The 14403-nt window shown below is 40.2% G+C and overlaps 1 protein-coding gene across 2 annotated transcripts; it reads right to left on the bottom strand.

Annotated features, from left to right (window-relative positions):
- Window positions 1–6306: 6306 nt before the first annotated feature.
- wu:fb74b10 (uncharacterized) lies at window positions 6307–12080 on the bottom strand. Of its 2 annotated transcripts, XR_009770705.1 has the most exons (4): window positions 11899–12080; window positions 11526–11695; window positions 7128–8545; window positions 6307–7091 (listed from the first exon to the last, which is right to left on the bottom strand). XR_009770705.1 is itself a non-coding variant. In XM_061711680.1 (3 exons), the coding sequence occupies exons 1-3, from the start codon at window positions 12056–12058 to the stop codon at window positions 7973–7975; spliced, it is 903 nt and encodes a 300-aa protein (XP_061567664.1). In that variant the 5' UTR covers window positions 12059–12080; the 3' UTR covers window positions 6307–7972. The 2 variants fall into 2 exon arrangements, 1 of the variants encoding a protein (XP_061567664.1); XM_061711680.1 differs by having other exon boundaries at window positions 6307–8545.
- Window positions 12081–14403: the final 2323 nt, after the last annotated feature.

Here is a 14403-nt window from a genome sequence, read left to right on the forward strand (position 1 = left end):
CTGCAGGGCTCGACCTGTCATGCAATTCGCAGTTAGTGTGCACAGCAGTGTGTACAGAGACACTGACCGCACTTGCTACTTGCGGCACATTCTCACTTTCAAATACTAGGGAGGCACCTCTGTTTTTAAACTCAGCAGAGAGAAATTCTGATGGACGGGAACTCATGTGGCTCAGCACCTGAGTCTCTTTCTGGCAAATGCAGAAAAAGATGATCCCTGATGGCAAATATGCGCGTTGCCCCTCGTGTGGCAGGCAGGTGACATTTTTATGCGGCGGCACAGAGCCCCACCACTCCCAGGTGAGCTATGTGTGGGGATCTGCTGGCAGGGAGGGCGTGTTGCATAGTTCACACAGTGATCAGGTGCATTGACTTGTTTATGTATTACAAAAATCAGAGCTGGGTGCCAAATTCTATCAAACAACTGATTTTTGTCCACGACCAAGAAAGCAAACACAACGGATTATTTTGAATGGAGCCAAGTTAAAACGGTGACATCCAGGTTAATTTGTTTTTTTTGCAACAAATAAGCGAGATGAGATGGCCTTTTATGCCCGAGCAGGAGAGTATTAGGATGCATGATAATAGGATGCAGCATTGTCCTGTGTTTTCAGTCCTGCTGGCAAGGTTGAGTCCCATTTATCAGTTTTATTGCAGTTCACCTGCTTCTCTGTTTTTCTTCCCTAATGTTTCCTACGTGGTGCTTGGTGCTGAGGATGTGGCATACGCAATGGTTTTAGATCTTCTGGGAGATAACACTTGCCTTAAAGTTCCCGCCTTCAAGGTGACCTATGGTATTTTCACTCAGATCTCTTGGCTTGTCTTTTCTTTTTTGAGTCCTTCTGCAAATTCAGCAGGTTGAGACATGACGGTTATAAAGCTGAAAGTTCATATGGCTCATGTACATTCTTCATGTACAGTCAAGACTTAACAGGGGCAGTATATCACGAGAAGGTCCCTGTCTGGTGAAAGATGCAGCAAGGTATTCAGTAACCTCCCCAGCAGAAGAAACCACAAGTAACATGGGAAAAAAAATGTAAAAAAGGTTAGCACATGAGGGCATCAGTGATTAATTGTTTTATTGAAGTTTAATTGCATGTCCCCTTTTCTTTTCTTTCAGTAACAGTTGACATTCCCCAGCTGCTGGTGAGTTATTACTGCTCACAATGATTTTGAGCTGTAATTACTATGTATGGTAACTTTATTATAAGAGATTTTAAAAAGTATAAATATACTATATGGGCGTTATATGGGCGCTCCTTCTTTGTGATTGATTTGGCATTAAAAAAGTACCAGAAAGCCGATTGTGTTTGACCTGATGAACACACTTTAGCAGAAACTGCAGAACACATCCTATTATGTATGAAAATGAGCTTCTCAAGTCAGTGTTTTCCCTCCGCCGTGCCAGTAACTGTCCACTCAGCTCTTATATTGTCTTCACTTTTGACAACAGAAGTTCAGTGGTATGAAACTTCCTTAATATTTGTTATTGTTAATATTAAGAAAATGACTTATATGACCTAGTGTGCCGCTGCAGCAGCAGCTTTCCCGTGAGTGCTGGAGGTCAGATCAAGGAGGCAAGCTTTTACAGCTGCATGTTTTTCTTGTGTTTTTATGTGAATGTTTTTGCTACTTGCTTTAAGTATGTGAAAATGACTGTTTTGTCTTTTCAATTCACTAAGTTACTGCAGAGAAAAAACGGCTGCAAGGCTGAGGGGTAGCATCCAGCTCGTTACGCATCAGTGGTTTACATTTATAATTTACAACCCAGAACTTGCCAAATCTAAGTCGATGATTTGAAATGAACCTTTGGAGGTGCAATTTGAAGTTAAATGTTAGAAAGCTTAGCGTTTGGCCAAACCTTTTTGAAATTCCTTTAAAGGGATTGTGACATGAAAAACACATTTTTCTTGATTTTTTGTGTTTTGTTGGGTGTCTTGACATCAATTACACCCAAAAAACAACAAACTTTTAACATTCAGTGTATTGTGTGCTTTCTGGGATTTTCCGCATAACTGTGCAAAAACGGCGCATGTGGTTTGGTGGCGGGCCGTTACGTAACGACCCGCTAAATCACCGCCCCCTCCACCCAGCTCCCTGCCTCCGCTCCTCTCCAGCGCACCATAAAGGCTGATTTATGGTTCCGCGTTACACCGACGCAGAGCCTACGGCGTAAGGTCACGCGGCGACGCGCACCATACGCTGAACCCTACGGCGTAGGCTCTGCGTCGATTTAACGCGGAACCATAAATGAGGCTTAACAAGGAGGTGTTTAGAGCCTCTTTTGTTCTAATCACCGGAGGAAAACTGCTAAGAAGACCCGCGGCCACTGACTGGACTTAAGATAAGGGGACAGTGCTGCTTGCATGCCTTTATTTTTATGATTGTTTGCTGTGGTTCGCCCTCCTGCTTTTCCGTGCATGCTTCGCCTGTCGCTCTCGGCTTAATGCCGCGTTCCATTTACCTCGGAAATCGGAACTGGGAACTGGGAATAGCAGCCATCTTTGAATGGTAACTCGGGGGTGGTGAAGCTTCTCCCACTTTCCCAGTGGGAAATCCCACTTCGAGGGGCGTTTCAGTTGAAAATTCCGACTGGGAACTAGTAAATCCCCACTTCCGAGGACAAATGGAACGCGGCATAACTCTCCGACGCCGCTGTGAGCGTATGGCTGGAGGAGGAGGAGGTTTGGAGGAGGAGCGGAGCAATGATTGACAGGAAAGGGGGGAAAGGAAGCATTTTTCACGGGGCAAAAAAACACTGTAATAAAAAGCCAGGAAAAGAGTACTAGAGTGAAGTTTTTCTTGTTACACTCTTTTAGACACATTTGAGGGATGTTGGCCAAGACTTTTAATAGTGTTAAAAGCATGTTAAAAATGATGTCACAATACCTTTAAAAAGAAAAATGTGATTGAATACTGATTTAGTCCATGAGTTTGGATCTGAAAGTACAGAGAGACTGTAAATTGGTCTGTTCGACAAGCAGAAAAACAATTACAATCCTGAATCTGGGAAACTTGGGATATGGAAACTGGAAAAGAAAAAAAACAACAAAAAACTGCAGTGGACCTAACATTTTCTCTGCAGACTGTATAAACCCAGAATGTTTTGTTTGTCTCAATAACTTCATTTGTTCCTACACACCCATTTCTGCTTTTTTAATCCTGCAAGGCATTCCCAGGAAAGGTTAAAGCAATTAAGGTTTCGCTGCTTTGCGATGTTGGCCTTCATTCTCCTTACACTTGAAACATGTCCTGACATGGTAGATAACAAGCAATAAAGTGTTTCAGTTATGATATTGTCCTTACCGCAAAGACGCTTTTAAGTGTGCAACAGTACGGGGTTGTTGTCGGTGCAGAATTAAGTTTTGCATTGTTTTGCTGATACCGGTAAGTACATGGACATCCGTGGGAAAGATATGGTCTTGAAGGCAGCACATGTCGCTCGGGAATCTCAGTGCACGTTTCTGCATGAATGCTGCCTTCGTTGAAGTGGAAATGACCTTTATTTAAAGCACTGACAAAACTTCATACCACAATGTCATTCTGAACATTTTGCTGATAGCAACCTTGGTAGTACTTTTTCTTGAACATTTTCACTTTGTAATTGTTCATCTCAGATGCTTCCAAACCCAGAGATGTCAAAGCCCCTTCTAGACCAGAGGGGTATTCCAGGAAGCGGGTTTAGTGAAGAGTCTGAGTTTGTTAAGCCTGAGATCAGGGAAATCCGGAGTTTTCAGTTCCAGAAAGCGATTTAACTCAAACTCTGAGTCAGTTACTACGGCAACTGAACCTCTGAACCTAACCTGTTCGCTAGCAGGTTTTCTTCAATAAAGCCTGAGTTTCTCTCTGTCTCCTCCCTCGGTGGCGTCAATTCAGCCAATGGGCCTTTACGCAATACGCATCTGTTTTCTGCACCACGGACAGCAAACGGCAGAGTTAGAGAGCAGAAAAAGCGTATCTGACAAACGCAACGTATTTTATTCACTATGTCAGTGCAACAATATCACTGGGACATCAGATTTTAACTTCAAACAGTTAAAGTCCAAATGCAAAAAGGAGAGGGAGGGCGCAGAAGACAGAAAGAGAGAGAGTAAAACAAAAAGTCAAATATTTACCTTAAACAGATTTATAAGAGGGTAGGGTGATTTGATATCTTACCTTTAAATGAACTTGCATAATTAATCCATCAGTGGCTAACAGCCTCTTAATATCTTCTGCTGCTGGGGCAACATTGGACCCATCACTTGCCTTCTTTCTTTTTTTTTTTTTTACATTACGTGGTTGTCTGCTTCCTTTTCATTTTTGTAAGTTAGTAACACTGCAGAGCGCGCTAAAAACGAGATTGATAGCGACCACTGTCGTCAGGGACGCTGGGACATCACATTTCAACATATGAGGGGGGTATACAGTACAAGTGTTGGGAAAGATAATACCTAGTGAAATCCATCATGTTGTTCTGATATGCATTTTTAGTTATTTTATATGTATTAAGTAATAGAATAAATCAATACAAATAGACACAGAGTAATTCCATAAATGTATAAAAAAAAATTAAAAACATTTTTTACATTTTCCCCTGAAGCCGAGGTGTGGCAGCTGCCCCTGATCTAAATGACAAATAAAATGTCATTCAATACCGTTCCACCACTGGTTTCGTCTGTAATATTATAAGACAGTGTGCTTAAATGTTAAATGAATACTGCATTCAAACTTACACATTGACTGCAGCAACTTTCTCCCACGCCAATTCTCTTCTCGTGTTTTTTTTCTGAAATATGCTCTCATACTCGCCATACGCACGTATTAACACTTCTAACTCCAGTGGCGTGAAGTATGTGGATCTTGTTTCCTCAAAGGGATTTTGTAAATTGAAATGTTAAATAAAGTTTTTTTTTTTTTTTTTTAAAGAAAAAGTATGTGGATCTTTTGTTATCGCCGGTTGCCATGGTGAATCGTTGTATGATGGCTTTTTATTTCCCTCACGCACGCGCTTAGCTCGAGCTTAACAAACTCAGAGTTGATTGAACTAACTCATATCAGCTGTTCTGGAACCAAAAACTCCTACTTTCCTATCTCAGGATAAGTCAACTTGGAGTTCAGGTTTAAACTCGGAATTTGTTGAACCTGCTTCCTGGAATACCCCTCAGGTTGAAAGATTTAAATAGCATTTGGGATGTACTTCTGCAGCGTAACGCTTGGAAAATGTTTCCTTAAGGGATTCTTTCTCTCCCTGGTTTTAACAATTGATACACGGGGATTGTTGATGCCATCCGAGGATTCGGACATCACAGATATCCAATTTAGGCTTGAAACCTAATTTTATTTCCCTAGATGTTTTTGTTCATTTAGGGGACTGATCTCACTCTGCAAAAGTATCTTTGCTATGCTTTGAGTGGCGCATTTAGGGTGATGATTAAATTCTTCAGGTGTTCTGCAGCATGTCATCAAAAATCAACTCACTGCTACACGATGATTTGCATCATTTTCATTCTGAATCTCTGAAAAATGCCCAGTTATTATAAATCAATTTTTCTTCCCCTCTCCGTAGATGTGCTCAACCTTTTAATAAGAAGCGGTTTGCTGCACAGGTGTGATTATATTTCACAAGCTGGTCCTAGAAGAAAAGCAACAGTATATATTCTCAACGCGGCTTGGATGCGGGGAGGTTATCTGAGAGATTAATTTAAGATTGTGCTTCTTCAGAGAGGCTCACACAGTAATAAGAGCTTTTCACAGCTCTGTGTGAAAGTGGCTGCAGGACTGATCAGGTCTTCGATTATTTCGCAAGGGTTTGACTGTTCTATTTAAAAGTAATTTTCAACAGTCTCCTCAACCACTGGAATTTAACGGCCATCTAAATTTTGATCCTCTCATTCATGCATTTGAAAATAAGCGAGACAGAACAATTGAAGGTGGAGAAGCGCATGATAAAGCTCCTGCTCCACTGCAGTTTTAGATTTGAGACTGGGGGAGTTTAAAGGTGACCCTCACCGAGACTCGCTGAGGTGTTTTGTGGCTCTCAGAAGTCAGCAATTGCACATACATAGACACACACACAAATCAACACAGCCAAGACAAAGACAGAACACACACACACACCAATGATCTGTGCCCAACATCTGCTGACAGCTCTCAGATTATACCCATCACTCCTGTACACACTCATAACTCTCTTCTGCAACTAATTATTGGAAAATGTTTGACTGTACTGCCATCTGCAGGAACTCCAGTGATCAGTTTTTAAAGATGCGCTAAAACGACAAGAAACAATGTACACAACAGGATAATGTCACACTTTATAAACGTGTACAAACCACGACACATTTCAGGCAGTCTCCCTCTAGTGGATATAAATATGAACTGCACTCATGACAAGCGTTGATTGAGAATGGTATTGTTTTAATCCAGCTTCTGTAACAAGTATCAGTTCAGTGGAAGCATGTTTGATAAGTCAAGACTCTGTTTTTGTGTTCAAGGAGCACATCAAGACTTTTTTTCAACTAAACAAACTCAGTAAAGTACAAGCATGACATGGATGCAGAAACTGAAAAAAGTCTTCCAACAAAATATCGTTGCAGAACATGTTTTCCACAACAGCCGTAAGAGTTAACGCAATGCTGTTGTACAAGTTTGCAAATGAGGAACTTGTGAAAGGTGGGCTGGGAGAGGCGTGTGGTGTGTCTCCCATGAAATAAATAAATAAATACAATAAAAATATTTAAGGCTCTGCATACAATGCATGTATAAAACAGAAAACATTCAGCCAGCGTCAGCGTCAACCTGTTAGGATCTCATTCTTTCTGTCACTACATAGTTAGTGACCTCAGTTAGGTTTGTAACTGCTCCGTTCTTCTCTCACTCGTGAACATAACTGAATATGTTTCAGCTCCTTCACACGAGGAAGCACCTCATCCCAAACCTGGAGAGGACATTCCCCCCTTTTCCCACCGAGAACCACGGCCTCCGATTTGCAGGAGTTGATTCACACTGGGGCAAGTCAACAGGACCAATTAAACCACAAAAAGGAGAAATGTAATTCCAAGACGACCAAATCCAACCTCTCTCCGCCCCAATAAATTATTTCCATTAATACTATGAACAGAACTAGGGACAAAGTTCAACCCTAACAGAGTCCAGCTTCCTGACTTACCACCAGTCATTATATGTTAAAACGAAGCACAACGCTTTCTATCTCGCTATGCAGTGCAGCTTTATATGAAACAAAACATATAATATGACATTATTGTTTATTCATTAAGATACTACAACTGTGTAACAATATGTAGTACCTGCACTGGTTGCCTCACCCAGATGCTACAGTCTTGGTGGTACCGATTATCTTTCTACCTTTTCTTTATGCCTCCTTTCATGATTTAAATGCCATCAATAAAAGGCCACTACAACTACAAAGTGTCATCTTCTTTACGGGGAAAATATTTAGTAGAACCAACCAGAGGGAGGCGTCAGGGAAGACCCAGGACACGGCAGAGTGATTATATCTCCTGACTAGCAAGTGAACACCTTAGTACTCCCCTGGAGGAGCTGGAGGAGCAAAAGGCCAGGAAGACGGCGGTCTGGACCTCTCTGCTCAGGATGCTGCTTCCAAGACCCAGACATGGATTAGTGGAAAATAAATTATGAATGTATAGATATAAATGTGATTTACTAAGTAACAAAAAAAAAATCTGTTGTTTTTTTGTTAAGTTAATACAGAAAATGCCAAGAGATTAAGTGTATTCTTCACTTTGAATTTCCTTGTTGCTGAAAAAGAACATCCTTTTGCCTCAGAAACCAGCATCTTCCTCTTCAACAGACACAACTTGCACTGGGTGTCTTAAACTTTGGCCACAAGTCTCTGACAAGAGCTTTGAAAGTCTTCAGCCACAGTTTCATAGAAAATTTCCCCAACTGTAAGAAGATCGAGAAAGTTTTTTTACCTACCAGGAAAAACTGCATCCTAACCTGAAATGTAATTAGTCCACAACAAAACTCTCAATTTCTTTCTTTATCTTTTTCTTTTTGCGCCATTCCTGTCGGACTTGAGGAGGCGGTTGTGCTGGAGGTGAGGACGAAATAAGAGGCTGAAATGTGTGCGGTGTAGGAGGTATAGGGGACGTCCTCTGTCTTTCGGTGTCCTGAGAGTCGTAGATCAGGTTCATTATGTTCCTTTTCAAAGAAGTGACAAGTGCTGGGTCTTGAAGTAGTCTCAGTTCCGATGCAACCTGGTTCCCAAACGTCGTGAACGCGTCCGGCACCGGCTCTGCTTCCACTCTGGCGGCCATCCGCTTTAAGAAGTCAAGTTTCTGCAACTCAATGTCATTTTCTGAACTTCCCCTGCGCTTCACCCCCCTGCTGCTGCTGCTGGTCTCCGCCTGCGTCTTCCTGCTGCCGTTGGAGACGGGGGAAGGTATTTCCTCGACAGTCACCGCAGATGTTCCTTCATCTGGGAACTCGGGGGGAAGTGGGGTGCTGGATGTGCTGTCTGACGTGGAATCGGACAGATCGGGGTCATCCATGTCATCGTGTTTGACGTTTGATCCACCGAGCTGGAAGAGGAACGACACAGATGTGGTGATGACTTCTGCACTAGTGTGACTCTGTTACAGCCTCAGATACAGTACATACCATAATACAGGCTTTATAGTCCATGGGCCAGACCAGATATCAGTACCACTCAAGGTGACAAAACTTACTTATGATTTTTGAAAAGATCCATGTCTATAGATGATATTTAGGTATGATAACCCTTCCTGAGTGGCAGCTGTATCATAGTTACCAGCTCATGAAGTTACCAGCCCCTTCAGGTTAATTGATGATTCTAAATTGGGTATATTGTACATTTCCTGAATCCTTATGGGCCTGTGAGTATTCCAGTTTTTGTATTTTTTTTTTTGTGTCTCTAATGTTGTTTATGAAACTAAACTGGTTCCTTATCTCATTGTGGTTCCTTTATGTCCTGTATTTGCATGATAAAGACCAGTTTGTGACATTAGTGGCTGTTATAGTTTCATAGGAGCCTAATGATGCTCTTCTAGTTTAAGGCTCACAATGACCTGTAACAATGATATAGTAGGGGTATATTATACATTTCCTGAATCCTTATGGTCCCGTGAGTATTCCAGTTTTTGTATTTTGTGTCCCTGTTGTTCCTAGATGACACAGGGCTAAAAGATAGTATACCATTTAGGTGAAAATTGTGTAAAAATGTGTGTTGTTTATAGTTTAAAGAGCTGCAGTGAACTCTATGTTGGTCAGAAAGATTCAAATCTTAGCTTTAATGAAAGCTTAAAAGGTCCCCTTTAAAATGATACCAAAGACAATATAGTGAAACATTGACAGATATCCTGTACATGAGTCTAAACCAGGATATGCAGCAGCATCTAAAATGTAATTTTCTGAAGGGGGTGGGTAACTTCATGAACTGATAACTATGATACAGCTGCCACTCAGGAAGGGTTATCATACCAAAATATCATCTATAGACATGGATATTTTCAAATCATAAGTAAGTTTGGTCAACTTGAGTTTATTTGTTTATTTGATTGGATCCCCATTAGCAGCTGCACAGCAGCTACTAATCTTCCTGGGGTCCACCCGTAAGTTCACATTGAGTACCGGTAATGAGAAAGTTCAACTAAAATACAAATTATAATGATAAGGAAAAACTTACACTAATGATGACTGCAACCATTGCAGCAATAATTAAAACAATGATAACAATTAAGTAAAATTACAAAACAACAAAAAACAAAAAACAGAAACAACCAGAAAAAAAATACTACCCAATAATAGTAATAAATAAATAAAATGAGACAAAAATAATTATCTCATACATCAACTTAAGGAGTAAAACAAAATAAAACAGTAACAACAATCATCATCATTTGTGAGTGTGTATGTGTATGTATCTGTTTCTGGCCGTGCCCTCGTCGTGTGCCTTCTACCTATTAATATATATTACTATATATTACTATATACTACTATATATACCACTATATATATATATATATATACTAGTAAAGTGGTACTGACAAGTGAAATTTTGGGCTCTGGCCCGTGGACTCAGGGGCGTCAATTGGGTATGGCAAGGTATGGCAGCCGCCACACCTTGGCTTGGCTTCAAGGGAAAATGTAAATGTTTGTTTTTTAAATACATTTATGGAATTACTCTGTGTCTATTTGTATTGATTATTCTATTACTTAATACATATAGAATAACTACAAATGCAAATCAGAACAACATGATCGATTTCACTAGTTATTTTACACTGCAAAAACTCAAAATCTTAACAAGAATATTTGTCTTATTTCTAGTTAAAATGTCTAGTTTTTAGTAAAAAAAAATCTCATTACATTTAAGACAAGACTCAAAAACAACCATTTTCACCCGTTTCAAGTAGATTTTCACTTGAAATAAGTAGAAAAATCTGCCAGTGGAACAAGATTGTTTTGCTTGTAATAAGAAGATAAATCTTGTCCCACTGGCAGATTTTTCTACTTATTTCAAGTGAAAATTTACTTGAAACAGGTGAAAATGGTCAAATAAGTTATATTTCTGGTGATGACTCTTGTTTTAAGTGTAATGAGATTTTTTGACTAAAAATGAGACATTTTAACTAGAAATAAGACAAATATTCCTGGTAAGATTTTGAGTTTTTGCAGTGAGTGAGACTGCATTTGAAAAAGTTCCAATTTTCTTGACCACACAGATAAGCTCCATAGCAAACTTCTGTGATTAATATTTGTTGGACGTGTTGATTGATACTCTAGTTCAGTTCTGTGACTCGTAACCTTGCCATACTTCGACTGAATTGACGCCACTGCACGGACTACAGACCAGGGGTGGAAAGTAACAAATTACATTTACTGTAATTGAGTACTTTTTAATGAGTAATTTGTAATTTTCTAAGTAGTTTTTGAAATATGTAATTTCTACTTTTACTCAAGTACATTTTGACCCAAGTATTTTACTTTGCTACATTTGAACCCCCTCACGTTACCGAGTACAAAATTTATGGTGAAAATCTTGTGGGCATTTTATTTTGGTTTATTGTGAATAGAAGGATCCTGCGGGCATTGGGCAGTTTATTTTGTGTTTGAATACTTTGATTCTGGTTTTAGTGTTGTTGGTTGGACAATATGACTGAAAATAGTTTGCACTTTACATTACAGATTGTGACTGTCCTTTTTGTCCTGTTCTGCGGAAGTAAGAGCTTTAACAAGTGTTGATGTTAAATTAATTAAATTAATACTTTAATATGCCTCGAAGTTAATTAAAACAACTTGTGCTGGATTTGATTTGTGACTCATCCTTTTTTTTGCATTAAATAACTGAAAGTAACTTTTACTCAAATTACATTTTAAATGAAGTACTTTTGTACTTTTACTCGAGTAAATTTTTAAATGAGTACTTTTACTTTTACTTTGAGTAGGATTTAAGCAAAGTAAAGATACTTTTACTCAATTACAATTTTTCAGTACTTTTTCCACCTCTGCTACAGACACGTGTGGACTGCTGTTACTCACAGGGCTTTTGCATGGCCGGTGAACGATGTGGTTGGTGAGGAAGTCCAGCACTCTGAGCAGCCACCTCTGCCTAGCAGTCAGGGCTTTGCCGCAACTGTCTCCTGGTCTCGGTTTCACCAGTCTGGAGAACTGCGTCCGCAAGGACACGGCTCTGGTTTTAACCTCCTCCACTACAGCACAAACACGAGACAAATGCATTCTTGTCAACTCTTATGCATGACAGCATGTGAAGTGTCTGTTTCACAGTACATTATCGAGCCTGGGCACGGCCGGGTGGGACCCCGAGGGACGTGTTTGATCGACTTGTTCCTGCTCGGGAGCGGTGCCGGGAGGGAACTCCACTAATAGCGCTAACGTGTGCTAACGTCTTTACCCGACTGCTGCAGAGCATCGGCCACCTCCGCCCACCGATGCTCCTTCTCTGCTTTGTTGTGGTACAGATCGTGAGACACGTCGTAGAGGCACTCGTGCGTCTGCCACAGCTCAATGAGCCTCTGCTCCATCCCCTGCGTCCAGGCTCTCCTGGTTGCCATGTTGCTGCTCTTTGTTGTCTCGTGTTTACGTCCGTCCCCTCCGCTTCGCGGGTTTCCCTTCCGACCCGTGACGTCACCCCGCAGGGGGGGCTCCCATTGGCTGCAGCTGTGGCCTCCGTGAGTGACGTGTTCTTCTTCTTCCCTCCTCCGCTGCTTTTCTTCTTCTTCTTCTTCTGGTTCCTCGGAGTCTGGCGGCAGCCTGCATCCTGGACAGCCCCCTGCTGGACGGCCCCAATCCTCCATGTGCTCCTCAATCAGCCGGTGTTTTGCCAATTTCTGCTACCTGCCAGAAAATGCTACTTTGTGGTTCTGCGCATGCGCACAGACGATTTTCAAAATTTGATTGCCACGCTAAATTGATAATATGGGATGTTGAGTATTTGATCCTTCAAAATACACTACCCATGACATGAATCCCATTACACTTTGTGAACATTATACGATAAAGAGAAAAAAAAAACAAATTCTATCGCTTTATTTGATATTTATTCAGTCATTGGCCTTTATTTAGCCAGGCAGGTCATTAATAACACATTCTTATTTACAATGACGGCCTGGCAAGAGACAAGGACCACTTGGGGGCAAAGAAGTTGGCTAGGGAGTAAAACACAGTAAAATTGTAGCTCTACAAAAGGTAGAAAACCATTAGGTAGCATTTTTTGGCAAAGCAGCAAAAAATGGCAGAACACTGGATCTTTTGAGGAATAAAAAGGCAAAGCAAGTTTAGAATCAGAATCAGGTTTATTTGGCCAAGTCATTTCAAACAGGTTTCCTGGTGTTTCTTGTTAAGGCCTGTAAAGATGCCATTGCAATAATCCAACCTACTTAAAATGAATGCATGAATAAGGTTTTCCATGTCTTGTTTAGACAGAAACCCCTTAATTCTAGCAATGTTTTTCAGATGGTAATAGGCAGATTTAGTGATAAACTTTAGATGGCTGTTGAAGTTCAGGTCTGAGTCAATAATTTACACCAAGATTTCTGGCTTGATTTGTAGCTGTCAATGACATGGAGCCAAAAAAGTGAAAAACAACAGTGCCAACCACAAAGCTCTTGAAGTTTAAAAACAGTCAGCAGTTAAGAAAACAAGTATTTAAAAAATATATATGATAATAAATATTCAGATTCAGATTCAGATTCAGATGACTTTATTAATGCCTTTGGGAGGTTCCCTCTGGGAAATTGACATCTCCGTCTCACACACGCAGCACTGTCATTTACAAATCAAACACCCCAAAACACCCATATAAAGATAAAAAGATAAAACAATTAAAATAAAGATAAAAATAGAAATAAAAGGTAAAAACAAACATAAAAAAAAGTGCAGTGCCATAAAAAGAATTATATGGATAGAAAAAATTTTGTGTAATATTGCACAAATCCCTCTGTTCTTCAAATCTCCCCAGTGAGGAGTTGAACAGTCGTTTGGTCCTGCACTCGTGGAGGAGCAGCGTCTCACTGAACCGGCTTCTCTGGCTGCTGATGACAGTGTACAGAGGGTGGCTGGCATTGTCCAAGATAGCCAGAAATGTGTGTACCAGTATATAATATATTATCATGTGTCTTTTTAACACGCATATGATAATATTTATATATGCACAAGATGCATATATAAATACATGCATGTTGTGCATATTTATATGCACAAGATGCATGCATATAAGTAACGCAAAACAACAAAAACGCCATCAAACACTGTAAGATTATGATATAAAATTACAACTTATTTTAGACCTTTTAAAATTTTCAAAAGTCAATGTAAACATGGCTGACAATGGTCAGTCATAACTTACGACTCATCCAATCACAATATCAACATAGATACACCTCTACAACTGTACAACTGTTCTGTCAACCTCTACAAGCAACAGCTTGTGAAAAATCTGGGAGTCATGTTATTTTTTCTCTCTCCTGGTCGTTCCACTTTGCGTTTTAATAAATCAAGCTTTACTCAGCTCTCGGTATAGGCCGTGGTTAAGTCACGCCTCAACTACTGCAACGCTCTGTTACACCCGCAAACGTAATAACTGCCCACAAACGTAATAAACCACAAACGTAATAAAAATCTGCAGCTTTGAATGTAATAATCCCGCAAATGTATTACATTTACCACAAACGTAATAAAATTTGCCTACTGCAAACGTAATACTCCTAGCTCCTAGCTGACCTTGTTTGAAAAAACCTCCACAGCAGCCGATCTGGTCGTTAATAAACTTCCTCTAATTTCAAGAACCTTTTTAAAAGCACCGCAGGGCTGAAATAAATATATAGACTTGACATCTGCCTCATTGTCTGGAAGATGGCGTGGTATAAACAACATAGTTTAGTATGTTGAGTAATGTCAT

Source organism: Cololabis saira, chromosome 21 (assembly GCF_033807715.1).
Source record: "Cololabis saira isolate AMF1-May2022 chromosome 21, fColSai1.1, whole genome shotgun sequence".
In the NCBI taxonomy this organism is placed as follows: domain Eukaryota; kingdom Metazoa; phylum Chordata; class Actinopteri; order Beloniformes; family Belonidae; genus Cololabis; species Cololabis saira.